The sequence below is a fragment of the Phaethon aethereus genome, assembly GCF_964289735.1.
Source record: "Phaethon aethereus genome assembly, chromosome: 3".
NCBI lineage: Eukaryota > Metazoa > Chordata > Aves > Phaethontiformes > Phaethontidae > Phaethon > Phaethon aethereus.
The window spans coordinates 109,363,636-109,383,101 of record NC_138576.1 but is presented as its reverse complement, the minus strand read 5'-3'; the positions used below and the strand labels follow the sequence as shown (position 1 = coordinate 109,383,101).

The 19,466-nt window shown below is 39.6% G+C and overlaps 2 protein-coding genes across 5 annotated transcripts in view; one reads left to right on the top strand and one right to left on the bottom strand.

Annotated features, from left to right (window-relative positions):
* Positions 1–494: 494 nt before the first annotated feature.
* Positions 495–9,479, bottom strand: CNIH4 (cornichon family member 4; the record flags this gene model as incomplete). Of its 3 annotated transcripts, XM_081997386.1 has the most annotated exons (5): positions 9,387–9,479; positions 7,566–7,634; positions 6,394–6,506; positions 1,114–1,254; positions 495–522 (listed from the first exon to the last, which is right to left on the bottom strand). In XM_081997386.1, exons 1-5 carry the CDS (start codon positions 9,453–9,455, stop codon positions 495–497), a joined length of 420 nt encoding a protein of 139 aa, XP_081853512.1. In that variant the 5' UTR covers positions 9,456–9,479. The 3 variants fall into 3 exon arrangements, with proteins under 3 accessions (XP_081853512.1, XP_081853513.1, XP_081853511.1); XM_081997387.1 differs by lacking the exon at positions 1,114–1,254; XM_081997385.1 differs by lacking the exon at positions 495–522 and having other exon boundaries at positions 896–1,254.
* A 388-nt stretch (positions 9,480–9,867) lies between these two features.
* The window catches only part of NVL (nuclear VCP like), a 43,605-nt gene continuing 34,006 nt past the window's right edge, over positions 9,868–19,466 (top strand). For both annotated transcript variants that reach the window (XM_081997146.1, XM_081997145.1), the window contains exons 1-10: positions 9,868–10,012; positions 11,568–11,641; positions 12,749–12,801; positions 12,891–12,987; positions 13,888–13,942; positions 14,469–14,735; positions 16,272–16,398; positions 16,694–16,770; positions 17,054–17,188; positions 19,350–19,451. In XM_081997146.1, coding sequence (XP_081853272.1) covers positions 9,956–10,012; positions 11,568–11,641; positions 12,749–12,801; positions 12,891–12,987; positions 13,888–13,942; positions 14,469–14,735; positions 16,272–16,398; positions 16,694–16,770; positions 17,054–17,188; positions 19,350–19,451 — 1,044 coding nt within the window. In that variant the 5' untranslated portion in view covers positions 9,868–9,955. The remainder of the gene's footprint in view (positions 10,013–11,567; positions 11,642–12,748; positions 12,802–12,890; positions 12,988–13,887; positions 13,943–14,468; positions 14,736–16,271; positions 16,399–16,693; positions 16,771–17,053; positions 17,189–19,349; positions 19,452–19,466) is intronic.

The window sequence follows — 19,466 nt, the reverse complement described above, 5'->3', positions numbered from 1 at the left end:
GATATAAGCTGTGCTACTGTTCCACTTTGAAATCTATGTTTCAAGTGCTGTTTCAAACTAGGCTCAGCCTAGTTTGAAACTCAGCCTAATTTCAGGACAGCCTGACAGCCAGAGGCACATCCTGACACCTTTCAGCAGGAAGCAGACATCAGAGTTGCACTTAAATTTGTTCTGGAACTACCACTATTATCAGCCCACGCTGCTGAAATGAGTTTCCCTTCTCACCATTTAATTCCTAAGCAAGGATTTTGTCTTACAGAAGCAGCAGCTCCAGCAGTTTGGGTTGTGAAGGAACAAAAACAACTGCTACACCAATCCAATGTCTTTTGAAAATATTTTATGTTAAAAATACAGAAAAATATTTCTTGTTCAAAGAGGAAAAATATACTGCATGACGACACTGATCTAGGTATGTTCAGAAGGTGTCTGTGGCTCCACAACCAGTCACTGGAGTGATGAAGCAATTTGGCAGCTAATAGTTCTTTTTCAACTTCTCAATCATTTATCAAGGCCAGAATCATACTGTGACAAAACAGAAAACATGAGACCAGTGGATTACTGAAGCATGTGCAATTAGGAACAGCTATTGCTTTCATGAGAACTGCACTTGATTCTGAAATAGAAACTCAAGGCAACTATGCTATGTGCTTTGCTTACGAAGACGAGGACTGCAGAAGTAATACTGCAGTAGAAGAACAGTAGTTCTTCCATCTTGTTGGAAGTGGCCCCATCACAGAACTCGTCTGTTTATAACTTACCCAGATCAACTTTATTTTCTAAAACAGAACTTGCAAAATAAATTTGCCCCTCAAGGTGATTTCCATTCAAATAGGCCACTTATTCTAGGTGCTGAAATACTGTAACTCTTTATATTGCATTTAGGGTGGGTTTGAGATTAAGGAGTAGTCTGACTTTCCAAACAACGTTTCATCAGAAAGAATAAAGGCATATAATGAGCCTGGAGATAGCTGTCAAAATATATTACTGAGGCTTAGCAGGATGCAAAAAGATAAGACACTTACTAATATGAGCAATTACATTAGCAGAATAGCGAAGATAAAAATAGCTGGCAGACAATTCCTTTGTTTCTTGAGAGCAATATTTGAAACTAACCTGTAAAGGTACATGAAGAAACAGAGCAGATGAAAGCCTAGTTTAATCATGGCTTCCTTCATGTGTGATTTCAGTTGTCCTCGGTTATGGATCTCTGTGGGATCAAATACCCCCATGTTTCCACTTGGCACCATAATGTACCTGAAAGTTTAAGAGAAAAAAAACAACACAAAAAACAAGTACAGTCATCAAAACATTAGGGAGTGGAAGGGGAGAGGGAGAGCTTGCACAGAAGGGACTTTCATCTACAGAGTTGTTTCACAATTCAATATAAGGGAGCTCTTTTTTAATTCTACTTCAATTTCAAGATATTGCATGTATCTGTGCCACTATGACCCACAAACAAAGAATAAGAGGACAAGAAGTACTAAAAGCATCAGTCCAGCTTCTCGTGTATAAATGGGAGAGTTTCCAGGTAATGGCTGATTCCAGTTCATTTTAATTGTTGTTCCTGGTTACTTGGTGTTAAAAAGGAAATGTCCACCCACAGTGAAAAGATGCATTAGACGAAAGGGACTGGAAAAGAATTCATTTAGCTAAGAATTAGTGATTTATTAAAAAAAAAAAAAAAGATAATCACAAACTCCAGTGGTCAAAATGAGATAGCATAAGACAAGACAAAGGTTCCGTCTATTATTCCATCTTTGTCACAACCATCCTGTGTTATCTCAGCAGAGACACTGGACCTGACAGGCTGAGAGACTGGGCAGAAGTGAAGAAGTACTGCTGTACAAACCCACATAGAACAAAAATTGAGTGAAACAAAGTGAAATGTAACCAAGAGGAAGAATAAAACCAGCAAAACAAATGTTTATGTCCTGTGAAAATTCAACAAGCAGCATGTTCTTTTGTCATAAGCATTTCTCAAGAGAACAAATGCAAGCACAGGAAGTTCTCACTCCAGCTGAGCCCAGCCTAGAACAGTGTTATTATTTCACTTAACTATTATACAGGCTCTACCTGCCTGGAATAATACTCTTTCTACACAGGAATTTGACTCCTGGTCTTTCACCTGGAGCAAAAGCAAGGTCTCCGGACTGAACACTTTTTAAATTTTATTTATATACTCAAAGAATGGCACCACTTGTACTCCAAATGGCACTCCCCCACCTCTTACATTTATTTCAAAAACAGGAGGGAAGGAAGGGAACAAGAAATAGAGATGTTTTCTAGCAGCAGCAGGAGACCAAAAAAAAAAAGTTAAGACCACAGTATTTGTCTGTATTTCACAGAGGCATTAAAAAAGCACTGCAGCATATTTGACTAATAATGAAGACAATTATGTCTCATTAAAAATAGCTCATGTGAAATAATTACAGTTTGAAAGTCTCTTCTAAATTTGAAGTTTTAAGTGATTGGTCTATTTTTAGTATTGTAACACATATTACTGTCCATTTACTCAAAAATTATTCCAATAAAATGCATTACAAGGAAGAACACAAGTTTCTACCAACAGATAGACTGCATCATAGTTTTCTTATATCTCTAGGATTTATTAATTTTGCTTTTTAAGAAGAGCGGTAACACTTAAAAGATGCAACTTAATTAAAGCCTGCAGTATTCAGGAGGTAGTTTTTCCTCAGAGGCCCACAAGCTAGTACAGCTTATATTACACATCTGAGGATCTGTAGTCATGGACACAGTGATGTTAGATGCTGACAAACACAACTGAGGCCAGCTGTCATACTCTAAACAGCAAAACATTTCTGCAGCAAAACCACACAAAACAAGAAAACTGTCAGCTTTAATGAATATACACATTAGTGCCTCCAGTATCTCCATTCAGGGGAACCTGCTGCCACAGCAACAGGACATTTCCCTCTAGGTGACACAATTTTGTAAGGGATGTGGAAGTCCTGGTCAGAATTTTCACTGTATTTTAAAGATTTTGGGTTTTGGTAGCTTCTTTTTTTTTTTTACTCCTTCATGTTTATGAGAGGTATGATCTACTTACAGACATGACAAGAATCACATTATTTTGACCAACAGTCTCAAGTATGTCCATATAACAAAAAAGAAAGCGAAGTGTTCAACTTTTGTTTGTGGGTTTTGTTTGTTGTTTTTTTTTTTTTTTTAAGAGTTGCTTTCTTTTGTCTACTCGCATTCAACATTTCCTTTCTAATTCTTGCTTCTTTTACATAGCAACAGGTCTAAGAAATATTTTAAAACTAAAAAATATCTATTTTGAAATATGATCAGATTCCAAATAAGCTGCTTCAATATCCAGTTTCAAAACAAGGAGAACATAAGACAAAACTATGTCTCACTGGAGATTGTATAAAACACTACAAAGGTCAGCAAAAAATAAACCAAATTAAATGAGCATATGAGTATGCTTAACAGGAAGGGCCAGTAGGATGTTACAATAAACATGCTGCAGTTTTGAAAGTCTCCCCGATACTGTTTTTGACCAATTTAGCCTCCCCAGAATTTGTTTCTGATGTCCCTTTCACATAAAACCTCTCTATTCTCTCTGAAATCACTGAGACAATTAGTAAATTAAGCCAGTACTGCCTGTAACTGTACCATTTACTCATCAAGATTAAGCAGGTTTTGAAGGAAAAAAGGATAAGGGAAACGGATTATCATCCTCCCTTTCTCTCTATTATCACTTAGATATACTACAAAGCACAGACTTCTTCAATCTCAACACAGTTATTTTGATTTCTGTACTCGTCTTGGAGTAGAATGATAATCTTAAACCTTTCTGAATTCATGCGCAGCAACACTTACTCCAGAAATTGGTTCTTGAAATATTATAACATATGAAGAAGATTCAGACACATTCAGCTGACACTGGAAGTTTGCAGCTGATGATAATGGGTTCAGACTTCATCTGACCCTACTTAATCCTAGTTTAGTCATTGACACCTTCTCCTCTCTTCAGTGTATTCAAACTACTTTACAGTCCACCATTTTTCTGACTACCATACCTTTTGTCCATTGAACACTGGGACAAATGTAAGTTCTATCACAAATCATCAGATGTCCTTCATAATGCTAAACAACACACTTGCTTTTGCAGAACTCTAACTCCTTCACTACAGATGGGATAGCCCAGGCTATTAATGTGGGTGAAATTCCTTGATCCTCAGAAAGAAGGCAGGATTAGCAATACAGGCTTAACGTTTTGATTTCCTGAGGCAGGACAGGCAACGTATCATATTGTCATATTCATTTATTGCCTACACTGCACATCTAAAATTGAGGAAACAATCCTGGATTTTAGGATATTCAGAATGTCTACCCCATGTATGACAAATATAAAATGAGAGCTGTCAATTCAAAACAGCAGTAAAGCTTACTGCCTGAAGTGCAGAAATAGAATTGTCTATTTTAAAATTCTCTCTGACCAGGTTTAGGAGGGAAAGCAAGTGGCTACTTTAAACATTAAGAGAAGTAAGCAAAAGGAAGCAGCAAAGGGGTAACCAGTAAAAGAAATCTTCAAAGCTTCAAAGAAAATTGTCTAGTGTCTCTGTAGAAACAGTCTAGCTTAAATGAAACACCAAATAGAAACCCCATACTTGCCAGCAGATACCAAAGGGAATACTGGTCATTTTGTGCAATAGTGTACAATACAGTTGTCCATACAGCTGGCCAAACAAAACTATCCCTATATGTGTGTGCATTTAGGCAACATTTGTTAAGCATACAAGTTAGACTGTCTCGTGTTACTGCAGCTTAGAAACATCTGAAGACTTTGCTAGCAGTTTTGTAGAAAACAAGGGTGTTAAACGCATGATTATTCTGCCCAAGAACAATGAGGTTATCAGTAAAAGGGTCCTCAACTTCTTTTTCATGAGAGCTATGAAATGTCTGGTTTAGTTTTACCAGCAACTCGACCCATCCCTGCAAACAGTTAGTCCTAGCAGGCTCAGGCAAACAAGAATTACAGACAACTTTTCACATCTCTATCTTAAATGCTTGGTCTTTTGGACTTCCTGTAGCACTGTGATTAGAGATAATTCGCAACAAATCCACACACAGTTTTCATTAGCATAGCACCTGTAAAGGTTGAATTATCAGCACATCAAATGATACAAAATAAGAAAAGAACATTTTTGAACCAACAGTCCCAACGTTGCCGCACGGAAACCCCTACTGTTAAGTAAATCGTTTCAAAGTGGCGGACGGCCCAGCATACAAAGACCAGTAACACCAACAGTTGTCATAAGATGAAGTCTGCAAACCTTTCCAAATACAAAGAGACAAGATGGGCAACCAAAACCAATGTAAACATGGGGGAGAGACATGACAGTAAACGAAGGATGGTACGGAGCATAACTCCACAGCTCAATGATTTTACAACCATCAGCCATGCTGACCTAAGTACTTTTATGCTGCTATCACTATTAGGCATGTAGGCACAGCATGAAAAACATTAACAACTATTGTTTGCAGTACTACTTCATAATCCAAATTAACACGCTATTATTTCCTATGAACTTGGGAATGACTCGCTGTCCTGGTTTCAGCTGGGATAGAGTTAATTTTCTTCATAGATGCTAGCATGCGGCCATATTTTGGATTTGGGATGAAAAAATGTTGATAACATACTGATGTTTCCAGTTGTTGCTAAACAATCAAGGATTGTCCAGCTTCTCATGCTGGCCTGCCAGCAAGCAGGCTGGGGGTGCACAGGAAGCTGGGAGGGGACCCAGGCTGGCCAAAGTGATATTCCATACCATATCATGTCATGCTTGGTATACAAAGCTGGGGCAAAGAAGAAGGAAGTGGGGGATGTTTGGAGTGATGGCGTTTGTCTTCCCAAGTATCCATTATGTGTGACGGAGCCCTGCCTTCCTGGAGATGGACAAACACCTGCCTGCCCACGGGGAGTGGTGAATGAATGCCTTGTTTTGCTTTGCTTGTGTGCGTGGCTTTTGCTTTACCTGCTAAACTGTCTTTGTCTCAACCCACGACTTTTCTCACTTTTACTCTTCCAATTCTCTCCCCCCATCCCACTGTGGGGGAGCAAGCAAGCAGGTGTGTGGTGCTTAGTTGCAGGCCGGGGTTAAACCACGACACTCACAAATCAAGATTCCTGGGTGCTAGACAGAATGCAAGGAAAGGCCAAAAGCTTCATATGCTTTACACTGTTGGTTTTCTTGTAATTTTCATTGCAAGGAGAGGAGAGGTTTATGTTAGATCCATGAGGACTGTTAGCAGCTCAAGAACACAACCAAAACATCTCATCACGACATACCATTTATCTTCATACTACACTTAAAGCTAAACCAATAACAATGGAAAAAAAAGTACAGAACCCTTTGTACTTACCTATATATATTCCATGTTGCTACTGGCAAATTAAGGAGAAAGATGAACCAGTGCAATGAAATAAGCATTAATACAGTTACAAGAGCATGACCAATCACCTCAGGGACGACCCACTGTAAAAAAGGGAAGAAAAGAAAAAAGTTATATGCACAAATATAAATTCCTTTCTGAAAAAGAGAGATCTCTATGGAGTTATCACCTGATTCTAATCATATAAAACTCAGACAGAAAATTCATGTCAGAAGCATGCGATTCATCACAATGTGGGGAAATTAATACCTTCAGACAGATTCCATGTTAGACAGAAATCAGGCCCTAAGATATTGTAACAGAGGTACTTTATCCAAGTATTACAAAAATTTCTAGAGAGAAGCACAGCAGCTGTTTGAACACAACTATATTACACAAGCACTTAAGAAAGTGAGTTAAAGTATACAGTGCACATTTGAAATCACTGCAGAGAACAGTGCATTTAGGAATGAGGGAAGCACATAATTAAAATCTGCACAGACACAGGACATACAAACACCCTCAGGCTTTGAGCAGGTAAGAAAGTTGATCAATATGAAAACTGGCATAGTTAAATTGGGTCAGGCCCTGGCAAAAACACATTTTTGGCTTGATAGCACCCTGTAGCATTCGCTATTAAGAAAGAAAATACTTTTAAATTAAAGTTAACACCCATGCGGGAAGGCCACATTGATTTAATGAAATCAGTTTTAAGCAGACTTGGTTAAAACAGTACTTTTCCTTATCACAGTAAAACTCCCTACTGTTCAGGAATGGTTAGAAATTATACAGAAGCATCAGAGAAAGTTGCTCTAAAGATCTCAGAGTTCAGTCACGAGTAGACGTCCTTGGTGTGGCAGGCACACCTACAAGAACAAAAGCACAGAACTCAAGAGCTCTGCAAAGAGCTAAGTGTCATCTTAGTCCCATGAATTCAGAGTAGCGCCCATCTCAGAGCACCAAGGGCCAGAAGAACAGCCTTTCGTGACTGAATTTGCTGAAAGATGGGCATCCAAAAAAGACAAGCAGGCTGAAATAAAGCATACATGCAAAATATTGCCAGTCAAGGCTCTTCAGATATACATTACAACACTGTTATTTGTGATGCTAAGACAAAGGACTGTTTTCTTAAACCACATTAAATGCAAAGAATAATAATTTACTTTATTGAGTTTTGAGCAGCACGATCTAGCATTAATGTAGTCACATTCCAAATCTGATAGTGTAATTATCTGAAGTCCAAGATAAGGAAAAACTGTATGGTAACTCAGAATATACAAAGCTTTATTTTTGTCCAATAAGTTGGGGAGAGCGCTCTGCTCTCAGCATAGACTGTCGTCTTCTACAGCTGATCTGCCAAAGGCATATTTCAATAAGTTATAACTCATTCCTACTGTAGGTAGAAAGTTAGGCCATATTTTATCACCAGGCCAAGTGACTTTATGATGTTTTTCCCATGGCAACCATTGCACAAGTGCTAAAGTTCAGTTCAAACTTAAAACAGGCCAGGAGGCAAACTCAGTATTTTTAGTATCAGAATTATTACTACAACACTTGAAACCACAACTTAGAAGGAAGAAAAAGTTAAGGCACTTTCTAAACTTTCCTCACAGTAAAGCCAAACTGTGCAGTTTTAAGAAGTTGATCTACTTTTTTTACATTTACAGCAACATTGGCTTAATTCATATTTTGCTAGGAAACAAGCAAATAGAACAAGGGGTAATGGTTTTAAACTAAAAGAGGGTATATTTAGACCAGATATAAAGAAGAAATTTTTCACAATTAACATGGTGAAACACTGGCACAGGTTGCCCAGAGAGGTTGTAGATGCCCCATCCCTGGAAACATTCCAGGTCAGGCTGGACAGGGCTCTGAGCAACCTGGTCTAGCTGAAGATGTCCCTGTTCATTGCAGGGGGCTTGGACTAGAGGACCTTTAGAGGTCCCTTCCAACCCAAACTATTCTGTGATCCTCTGAAATAAGAATGTAACATCATTATCAAATGAACTTTCAGCAAATGAAGTATGAAGATTTCAGACAGAAAAATCCTCTCAAAAAAGGCTTAGCATGCACGTAATCATGCTATATCCTGTAAAGCTCATGCTCCTTTTCTCCAAGACAAGGAAAGAGCACGAGATTTGTTTCTATCCCTAAAAAAAAAAAAAAAAAAAAAAAAAAAAAATCGGTAAAGCCTTTTAGTTTTTCAGCAAATAATCTGTCCTTCTAGGATGAATTTCTTTCAAGCGCTTCTGTACTTTTTTCTGTTAGAACAGGGTAGATTCTGAAATAGCACCAGGATTTGAAAGATTACGAGAGCCAATTCTCCTTTGTTCAGAAAAAATAAGAAAAGGAAGACAAATCAGTGCTTTTACATTCTAACAACGCCAGGTAGCAAAGACTGTAGGCAAGTTTTTAACAAAGAATTCTGTTTGTCGAGGAACTCAGAATCTCGCAGCTATGAGCTCACACCTAAAACAGAGTAAGGAATCCTTACAATTAAGAGACTATCGTCTGGCCATATTTTTTTGGGCCTGGGTAGTTTTCGAGGGTGTGAAACCTGCTTTCAGCACCCTTTTGACTACTCCAACACCAAGCACATGCTACTTCTGCCGAGGCATGATGTATTTTCCACAGCACGGGCCGCACACGTCCGTGGCAGCCTACAGCCACCCGAGCTCCAGCCCCTGCAGAAGCGAACATACTTCGGGCACTGAATCACCCGCTCTTTCCCCGCCTCCACACCCCGCCCCGCCCCAGCTGCCGGGGGCTGCCGCCCCGGGCACCCCCCGCCAGCGGCCGTTACCCGGCACAGGCCCTCACGCCCCGCCACCCTCAACCCACCGCCAGCCCAGCGGCTCCCGCTCCGCTCGCCCGCCCTCAGCGGCACCTCAGCGGGCCCGGCCCACCTCAGTCCCGCCGAGCACGGGCGAAGCCCCAACCCTGCCCACTCCGGGCGCCTCCCCAGCCCCGGTGGAGAAGGATACGAAATAGACGGAGAGGAAGATGAGGGCGCAGCAATCAATCAGCGAGAAGATGAAGACCACCGACTCCATCCCGCCACGGACACCGCCCTCCCGGCCGCCGTAGACCACGCCCCACCGCCAGGGCAGGGCCGCGCCCCGCCCGGCCCCTCTCCGCCGCGCAGCATGCTGGGAAATGGAGTCCCCGCGGCAAAGTCCACGCCCGGGTCTCCTCAGGGGTCGCGGCCGGGCGGTGAGAGCTGGGGCAAGTCCCTGCGCTTCGTGAGGGCGCTGCCCGGGATCTCACGTAGCCCTGACTGAGGGAGAAAGGGAAGCGCCTATTTTGAAAATTAATAAGCGGGCCGGCGTGTCAGAGGCGGGAGAAAGGAGCGCGCTCGGAGCTGGGCCCCTCTGCCGCCGCCGGGCCGGCCTGCTGGTGTAGGCGGGTAGTTGGAAGGGGCCTGCGGCGGCGTGGCTGGGGCGCCCGGGCGCTGCCTGCGGGCGATTCCCGGTCGCCCTTCGCAGGCGGAGCGCTAAGACAGCCCCTGGGCCTGCGGGAAGGCCGTCGGCCGCGGGGAGGGCGACGAGCGGCGATGCGGAGCCGGCCCGGGCACTTCGTGGACCTACGGCTGAAGCACCGGGTTAAACAGGTACCGCCTGGGCTGACGGTGGCGGCAGCCGGCGGGGGCTGGGGGGGGCTCCCTACGGCCGGCAGGGCGGGCCTCGGGTGTCTCCTTTCTCGCTGCGAGGGGCCTTGAGCACCCGGCCCACTCAGGTGCGGCGGGGAGTAGCAGCCAGCGGCAAAAACCCGGCCTCGTGTCTCAGGACTTTAAAAAAGGCTTTAAAAAGACATTGAAGAAGGTCTTTTTTTCTTCTTTTTTTCTTTTTTGCTTGTTTTGTTCTGTTACTTCCTTCTATCTTCTTCGATACTTCTGATCCTGAAGTTGGCTGCTATTTCAAGTATGAAATGAATAGTAAAAAAACCATATACTCTGGTTAGATCTATGCAAATTGGAAGTGTTTGAGTTTGCAAACATATTTAATATAATCGATGTATGAGTGAAGAAAGGGAAAAAATGTGTTTGCTTCCATAACACACGTGTGAAGAGTGGGGAGAACAGTGATTCCTTCAGGTGGCATAGTGCTGTGTTGTATTTTATGAATATTTATGATGACTTTGCAAATTAAACACCATTTGCCTGTGTCTGTGTCTAAGTGTACTCTGCTTCTAATTCCTTAAAATGTGAGCAGCTGCTTGAAGGAGCTTGCTTATTTTCCTTTGCAAGATCACAGTAATTAATGTCTTGACTGATCTGAAATGGAAGAACCAGCTGGATTTATGGTAGGCTTGGTATTTTCTGCAGGTCAGTACCCGTGAGTGACGTGACATCTAACATAATTTTTAAAAATAATTCTATGTTTATTTTTAAGCAATTTGATTGTTTTAAGTAGAGTTATTAATTTAAATGAGATTTTGAAATTCTCCTTGCTGTGACATTTGTGATACCATATCTGCTAGAGGGAGATTCTCTATCTCCTTTTTCTTTTTTAAGAAAGCATTCACCATTACAGTGAACTTATCTGGAGAGTGGAGGAAGAAAGCAAATGGAGAACAATTGTACCTGAACTGTAGTACATTTTCTCACACTTTCACAGTTTGTGATTCAAAAATGTGTTGAAACAGCTGCTGTCAGGAAAAAAAAAGGCTTGATACAATTCACTTTCATTTATATGCTTTTCTATGTTATTCTTTGAAACATCTTGCAAAGATTAAAGTTCTTATCATGTTATCCATAGTAATTGGTATAGATTGTCCCATTTTTAAGGTAGGAGTTCTAAACCAAAAGAAGGTTAACTGAGAGAAATCAAGAAGTTTAGAAGGATTGATAATAAGATGGTGTGTGAGTTACAAAGTAATTTTCCATACTAAATGAAAACAACGGAGTTGCACCAGCAGAAGGCACAAGCACCAGAATATAGGATGCTCCTTTTCCCAGGGAAATGTAGCCAGCTAGTTAGCTGCATCTTTATAAACAGTTCATTAGGAAATATTCTCTAGTGTGTTCCAAGGCAGTTCAAAGCTGTTTCTGATTTTCATTTTGACTTCCAAGAAGGGTACCATTTGAAATAGGCATATTTGGACTAGCTGTTTTGATTAAATAATTGACAAAGATTTTATTTGCTGCTTAAAATTCTTCATTTCAGTATCTTGCAAGTAGTAAATGTGGCCAGTATGTTGACATTGGAATTCTAGCATCTGATTTGCAGAAAACATACAGGTGAGCAAAGATTTGTATTCTAATATTCTACATTAAAAATATGGACTGTATTATCTTGCTGTTTTGCATTTGTGTATTTTTAATCAAAATCTTAATTTTCTTTGTGTTAACTTCATTGCCAGTTGATTGAAACAATAAGATCATTTCCACTCCAGTGTTTTCCTCTGATACATATTTAGTAACTTATATTTTATTAATGGATTGGTATTGGAAGATCTAGTTGTGGTTTGGGTTTTGTGGGTTGCTGCTTTTTTTTTTTTTTTTTAATTAAATGGCTACAGATGCATTACAGCATGTTGGCCCTTACCTCAGGGAGCTTAAAATATGAGGGAAAACAAGACTTCAGTGCAGGCAGATGGGGGACATACAGGATTCAGTAAGACATTAAATCTTGCTCAGCAGGACTGTCAGTCTTGCCACATTATTTTTAGGATGTTATGCTTTTCTGGGTGGGGAGCAAGGTTGTGTTTCAGCAGATCATTGATGAGTGTGGGAGTTAATGAAGGTGGAGAAGTATATTTATTCATGTTCTATTTATTTGTGCCTTGTTAGAGTTGGCTTGGGATGCTTACAGTTCTTAGGGGTTTTTTTTTTCTTCTCTCAGCTGTTGTGTAAAAGCAAATAAATAAAATATACCTTCAGGAAGTGACGATAAAAGGTTGATGATTTTTGTTTGCTTTTAAGGATGCTCATTGAATCATATTTCCTCCTAGTGACCGCTATTAATTATCACAGTTATTCCTCGCTGGACTGTCCTTTCTAGATAGTAGTCCTATGTCCTGATGTCCTTGTTTGAATTAAAATTTAAAAATTTATAGTGTTGTGAAATAGAATCCAGTGTGCTCATTTGTACATTGCTGCTTCTCTATATCTACAGTTAAAGAGGACCATGATAATTTATACTAAACATTCCTTTAGAGACGAGTATAGTTTAGTGGCTTTGTTTCACTCCAGTGATTGAGCTATTCCAGGCTTAAGAAAAAAGAAACATGCTTTCACATAGCTGGTTTTTAATAAGAACTTGTGTAGAAGCTTGGGTATCAACTTACAATATGTTGAGGGGGAAAAGCAGTAGGTGTAACCTGTTTATTTTGGGGTTTTTTTCAGTGCAGAATATGGACGAAGAAAAAGAAATGCTTTTAGAATACAAGTTGAGAAAGGTAATTCTGTTAGTATTATGTCCAAGACACCAAATTCTTTGATTATGCTTTGGCTGTTTTCTTAACATGTTTGAAACTTTTTCTTCCAGTGTTTGGAATAATCAGTAATGAAAAAGAACGTGAAGATTTAGCAGTTTTAGAAGCTGAACATGTGGCAAAAAGAGCAAGACAACAAGACAAAAATGAGTAAGAAGAATTTTTACTATTAGATTACTTTAATAATGCCATTAGCATTTAGAAAGCTTTAAAAAATGCTGTCTTCATCTTATTAAATTTTGATAATTTCAAGGTTACAGATAGATCCTTGATTTCCCATAGGCTTGTCTTCATCAAAAGTTACTTGTAGTTAAGGGAAGCACTTTTTTCACTGAAGACAAGCAGATACTAGAGCCAATCATGATTTCTCTGTTATGGGGAACATACAGCCCTGAATTAGTGAATATCCTTGGAGCTTCCTTGATAGCTTTCTGTACAAGGGCCCAGTCCTTATATGATTCAGTTCCTTTGTTTTGTTCTTAATCTTTCTTGGGTGTGAAAGATATTGGCTAAATCTGAGAGATGAGACTACAAGACAAGCAATTCAGAGCAAATAACCATTGGCTAGGAGACTGGTATTAAGATTTCCTAACTCTTAACCCTGTGTATAGTCTCATGGACCATTCTGGTTTCTGTAACCTGTGATAGATATCAAGGGTCTCATGGGAAGATTAAGACATTGTAATCAGAAGGACTAGTCTAGTTCAGCAGTGATTTGCTACCACTTCTCGTGTGACAGCATTGGTAATTGTGTGATCTCTTGGTGAACTGAATCAGATTGATCTGACATCACTTTTTTTTAGGATTGTCTTTCAGCCAGGTTGCCAAGTTGATCCAACTCATCACAAACTTGGAAAGGATGCATTTTTTAACCCTTCACAGTAATAAGTTTAGAGCATGCTAGTCAGGATTTTTTTCTCCAGTCTTAGGCTACTTACCATGGTTGTGGGGAACCACATTGTGGAAATTGCATTTGTTCTGTTTTGTGGGTGTCTCGCTTGCAGTTGTGCTCTGATATGTTAATAGTTTTTGTCTTCCTTCTGTGTAAAGGACTGCAGGAAGTGCCACAGATGACTCTGATTATGATGATTATCCAGAAGATCTAGTAAGTTTTATTTTATTATGATCATTTGTATTTGCAGAACACATTATTCTATGTTGTGAAATTATAATGCACCTGGGGGGTTTAAAAGTAGAGATGAAGATGAGGTATAGTCAGAGTTGGCAATTCCAGCGGAGAATATATAGAGCTAAAAGGAGGTATTTTCTGAAGAAAAAGGAAGAACCTGTCGTGGGGAATCACTTTTGAGGAAGGCACACTGAGGGCCCAAAAGACTTGGCTATCGAATGAAATGATTGAAGGAACTGACATATCTGACTATTACTAAAAGGTGACTGTCAGTTAACAGGGGTCATTTCAGGGTAAATTACAAAGGCTGCTGTGTCTTCAACCAGAAGATGTAGTTTTGTATGCAGTATTTTGATTTTCAGTGGGTTGGAAGATGCATAACTACTTTCTCCAGCAGGGAGAATGCTAAGTGATGTTTATGAAGTAGTTAGCATTGGCCTCTTAATATAAACAATCCAAGTTATAACCTGTATATTTTCTTTTAAAATACATTAATCTGCAGTCTACAAATCATATGAACAGTTCCCTGCTCAGCTTATACAAGAAAGGAAATCCCAATTCTGTTCCAACCACTCCAAAAAATGAACAAATGGAAACCCCCCCTCCTGTGCGAACAGCACCTCAAACAAGCACCCTCTCACCAGGAGTAAGAGTTGAAACACGCACCTCTGAAGGGGGCTGGTTCATTGATAAAACTCCGTGTGGAAAAAACTTTTTCACTGACCTTTCTGAGGATGGAGAAGGAGATGGAAAGAAACTGATTTCTGAGGTACTGTGTTTTACAAACCCGATGTGATTTAAGTAGCAAGCATGAATATAATGTCCTGTGTAATTTGACCAGCTTTTGAAAGGTGATACTAAGACCAAAAGGACTGTCTGTCTTCCTGGATTTTTAAAACACATTATTTTTATTACAAACATGCATGCTGTGTTTAAAGATAGTGAACATGTTAAATAGAAAGGAAAGATTGTCTTAAGCCCAGTGGAGTATTTGTTTTTAGCTTGGTTTCTGAAGAAAGGGCTTAGCCCATTGTTCTGCTGTGTCAGAACTGATTTTTGAACCTTCTGGCCTGTTTCAAGCATGTTTGTATGGGAGGTCAAAAGTCATGAAATTCATAATTTCCTCCATATTTTTTGAGGAAGATGTAGTGCTCAGTATTAGGGAGACCCAGACTACTGTCCATACTGAGAGAAAGATAAGTGGAACTTAGCTGATATTTATTCTGTTTGCCAGTGACCAGTCTAACTAGTTAGGAAGCATGTGGCTTGCTGTAGCCATAGCCTGTGGTCTCCCTTAGCCAGCGGTTAAGTCTTGGTGAGCCTGGAGAAAGCTGAAGTTTTGTGGATGGACAAGAGTTGGTGAAGTTGAAAGGAAATTGCATTGATTTATAAAGCAGTTAAAAATAGGTGCTACACCCCATTCAGAAATATTGCCTGCTTTGTGATATCCGCCAGCAGGTTTTTTTCTTTCTTAATAAAAACCAACTTTGTTTAGCTATTGAAAACTTTTGATATATGTGTGGGAGATAACATTTATGTTGTTTGTCTGACCAGATGTTTTGGCAGGACGCTCTTTTTTTTATCTGAAGAACTACATTTGCATCTACCTTTCTAATTGGAGAAAATGCTTACTGAATAGGCAGATTTGACAAATCATCCCTTTATCCTAGTTGTACTGCATCCTCTTATATAGAGAAATTGAATAAAAGGGAGATCTTCAAATTGTAAAATGTTTGCAATACTGTATTTAAAAATAAAACACTAAACACAAAAAAAACAACAGCCCCCCCCCTTCATCACTGAACATTTTTATTTCTTTTCTCCTGTATTAGTCCTTTCCTTATATGCAGTTAACTTGTGTAAGTACTGAATATTTTCTTATAGTAACTCATAACTTACTACTAATAAAAATTGTTTCCATTGGAATAAATACATTAATACAGTTTTATTCATCTCCAAAATGGATTGCTCTATGGTATGCAAATAACTGGTGTCTGATTTTGGTTAATGGTTTGGGGGCTTTTGAGGGGGGTTGTTTGAGGGGGTTTTTTTGTTTGTTTATAAGTGTATGTTCTTAGCAAAAAAAAGTGACTGGTGTAATTAACCCTTTTGAAAAAAGGCGAATCCTAAGTTAAAGTATTTTCTACAAAAAGAAGGGGTTAAATTCCTGGCTTGCTTGTCTTTATTCATATAATACGTGTAAGGTAAGCATTATAGACACTTCCACATTTTGTTCTTTTAAGTATTTGCAGAAATTCACTGACTTGGAAGGTTTTATATATATAATTCTTGTTTTATGCCCTAGAAATCAGCAGAGTGCTCTGTCTTGGAGAGTGAAAGAAAGAAGACAAAGGGTAAGAGAGCAAAAAGAAAAAAAGAAGAATTTCCAGATGTAGATGGAGAAATTGATGCTATCTTACTTAAAGAGAAAGGTGAGAAGTTACTTTTGGCGTGCTGCTCCAAACAAAGAGATGGTATTTGACTGTGGAATCCTGTTACCAGAGAAGTGTTTTACACTGAGGTGCAGAGAAGTGACTTCAAGCGTTTTGTTAAGAAATTTAGCCTTAAATTGTTGTACTAAAAAATACTCCAGTCCTGTGTCTACTACCAAAAAATAATACTACTCCGTGTACTTGGCTAATTCCGTAGGCTGAGTTCTTTCTTTTTCGGTGTTAGCAACTACTGTTACGCCATGTCTAAATTTGCATGACTTTTCTTCCTTAACAGTTAGAAGTAAGGGACCAGAGCTTTACCACCCTTCAGTGAAGTTTGAAGATGTAGGAGGCAATGATGAAACTTTAAAGGTTAGTTAAAATTTTAATTGTGAGACACAGAGTGCTCTGCATAAAACATCGCATGAAAAATGACAAACAAGAAATCTGGCAGAATTAATCTGCGTGGCACTGAGAATAGCTGCTTATACCAACAGCAAGAAAGTTTTGTTTTGTTTTCTTTCGCTAATCTTTCTGAAAGGAGTCACTGAAATTATATTAACAAACTTACTTTTATTTTGGCCTGTCTATAATACTAGCAATCTATAATACTAGTTTCTTCAATTTAAATAGAGGTCTCTCTTGTCCTTGACAGGAAATATGCAAGATGCTCATTCATGTCCATCATCCCGAAGTCTATAACCACTTAGGTGTGGTTCCACCTCGTGGTTTTCTTTTACATGGACCACCAGGATGTGGAAAGACATTACTTGCACAGGCAATTGCTGGGGTGAGATAGCTTTACATGTACAGTTTCTTCTGTTTCTGAATTATATTTAGAGATAAACAAAATAATTCTCCTTCATGATACATTAGATCCCTTTCTCTTTTCTCTACTTCCTATCTTAGTCTAAAATATATTCATTTTCACTTCCTTTGTTTAAATTCCATCTGAATCTATACTTGAAAGAACCTCATATGAAGAATGGACATAGTGACAGGGTTTTATGTTTGACTTAACTTTTTTTAGGCATTCCCAGGGCAACAATACAAGCATGGGTATTGAGAAGGCTATAAATGGAAGATACTTGTAGTTAAATTTAGCATAATGTTTTGTTTTAAGTCTGGACTCAACCTTACCATCTTTTATGAGGCATCACATTGGTGCTTGTTGGGTGGCATCTGTTAAACAGTGATTTCTGAATTCCAGAACTGGATGTTGCTTTGCCTATGTCAAACTAATGATTTCACAGAATCACAGAATCACAGAATCACTAGGTTGGAAAGGACCTTTAAGATCATCAAGTCCAACCATTAATCCAGAACCACCATGTCCCCTAAACCATGTCCTGAAGCGCCACATCCACACGTTTTTTGAACACTTCCAGGGATGGCGACTCCACCACCTCCCTGGGCAGCCTGTTCCAATGCCTGACCACCCTCTCAGTGAAGAAATTTTTCCTAATATCCAATCTAAACCTCCCCTGGTGCAACTTGAGGCCATTTCCTCTTGTCCTATCACTAGTTACTTGGGAGAAGAGACCAACACCCTCATCGCCACAACCCCCTTTCAGGTAGTTGTAGAGAGCGATAAGGTCTCCCCTCAGCCTCCTCTTCTCCAGACTAAACAACCCCAGTTCCCTCAGCCACTCCTCATAAGACTTGTGCTCCAGACCCCTCACCAGCTTCGTTGCCCTTCTCTGGACACGCTCCAGCACCTCAACATCCTTCTTGTAGTGAGGGGCCCAAAACTGAACACAGTATTCAAGGTGCGGCCTCACCAGTGCCGAGTACAGGGGCACAATCACCTCCCTACTCCTGCTGGCCACACTATTCCTGATACAGGCAATTCCAGTGCATATGACAGTATTGATAGCTTGGTGTGTGGTGGGGCTGCTGTGCTGCTCTGTGCCTGCCTCGGATATAAATCTAGGGGCAATTTAGGGCTATTCAGTGATAACCATGGACATTTCTTTGTCTTTAGTACAGTTGTTCCTTAAATGTCACATTACAACCTTAAATTTAGATTAATGTAAATTACAAACTTTTGTACCAGAGCTTTTATCTTTGAAAGAAATTACTGGTGTTTATTACTTAAATGTTGGTTAGACCCTTCTGACACGATATGTCAAATGTTTTAATTCAAGAGATCTGTTTTTTTCCCTTTTAATGCCTTATTATATAAAGGTACCTGTTGAATCTATGATACTTAATACTTCAGCGGGTGTTTGTATCCTGGAAGGTTACTAAATTTAGGGGAAGAAACATGACACAAGTGAAAATTTTTCAGAGATGAGATAAATTTAATGACAACTTCTTAAATAATTTTCTTAAATAAGATATTGTCAGTAGTTATTCAAGGCAAATTATCTCCTCCAAGCCCCATCTAGTGCCTCTGCTGGCTGTGATTTGTCTACATTAGGATTTTTTTATATGTGCATCTATCAAAGTTACAATCTTGTTCATTTATTTTTAATAGCAGAAAACTTTGAGTGTGAGCTTCACAAGTATCTTACTGCACAGTCCTGCTTAGATATTTCTGGAGCAAGACTAAGGGAAATAAACCTGGTAGGAATCTCTTCCGCACTGCTAAGTAATGTTTTGTTACAGTTGGAAATAGGCAGTTTTCTCAAAAAGGGAGCCCAAGCATGAACTGAAATATATGTCTTGTATATGCACCAAGGTTCAAAGCTATTTGACAGTACAATCGTTCTCTAACTGACTTAGGGAAACCTGGTTTTAGTATCTATTTCTGTTCACTTGCCCAAATGGCTCAGACCCATTTTGAATTGGAGGATACTACTACTATTTTTTAAGAGCTCTTTAAGATTTAGTCTTGATTACATAATCTTTGGGTGTAAAAGATGTTGTATTGGAAAATATTTGTCCCCTAGGACAGCCAACGTTTCTAACCTCTAGATAAATAGTACAATGTTCCTTGTCTCTTTCAGGAGCTTGAGCTCCCTATGCTGAAAGTGGCAGCAACGGAGATGGTGTCTGGAGTGTCAGGGGAATCTGAGCAGAAACTGAGAGAATTGTTTGAACAGGCTGTGGTGAGACACCCGTTA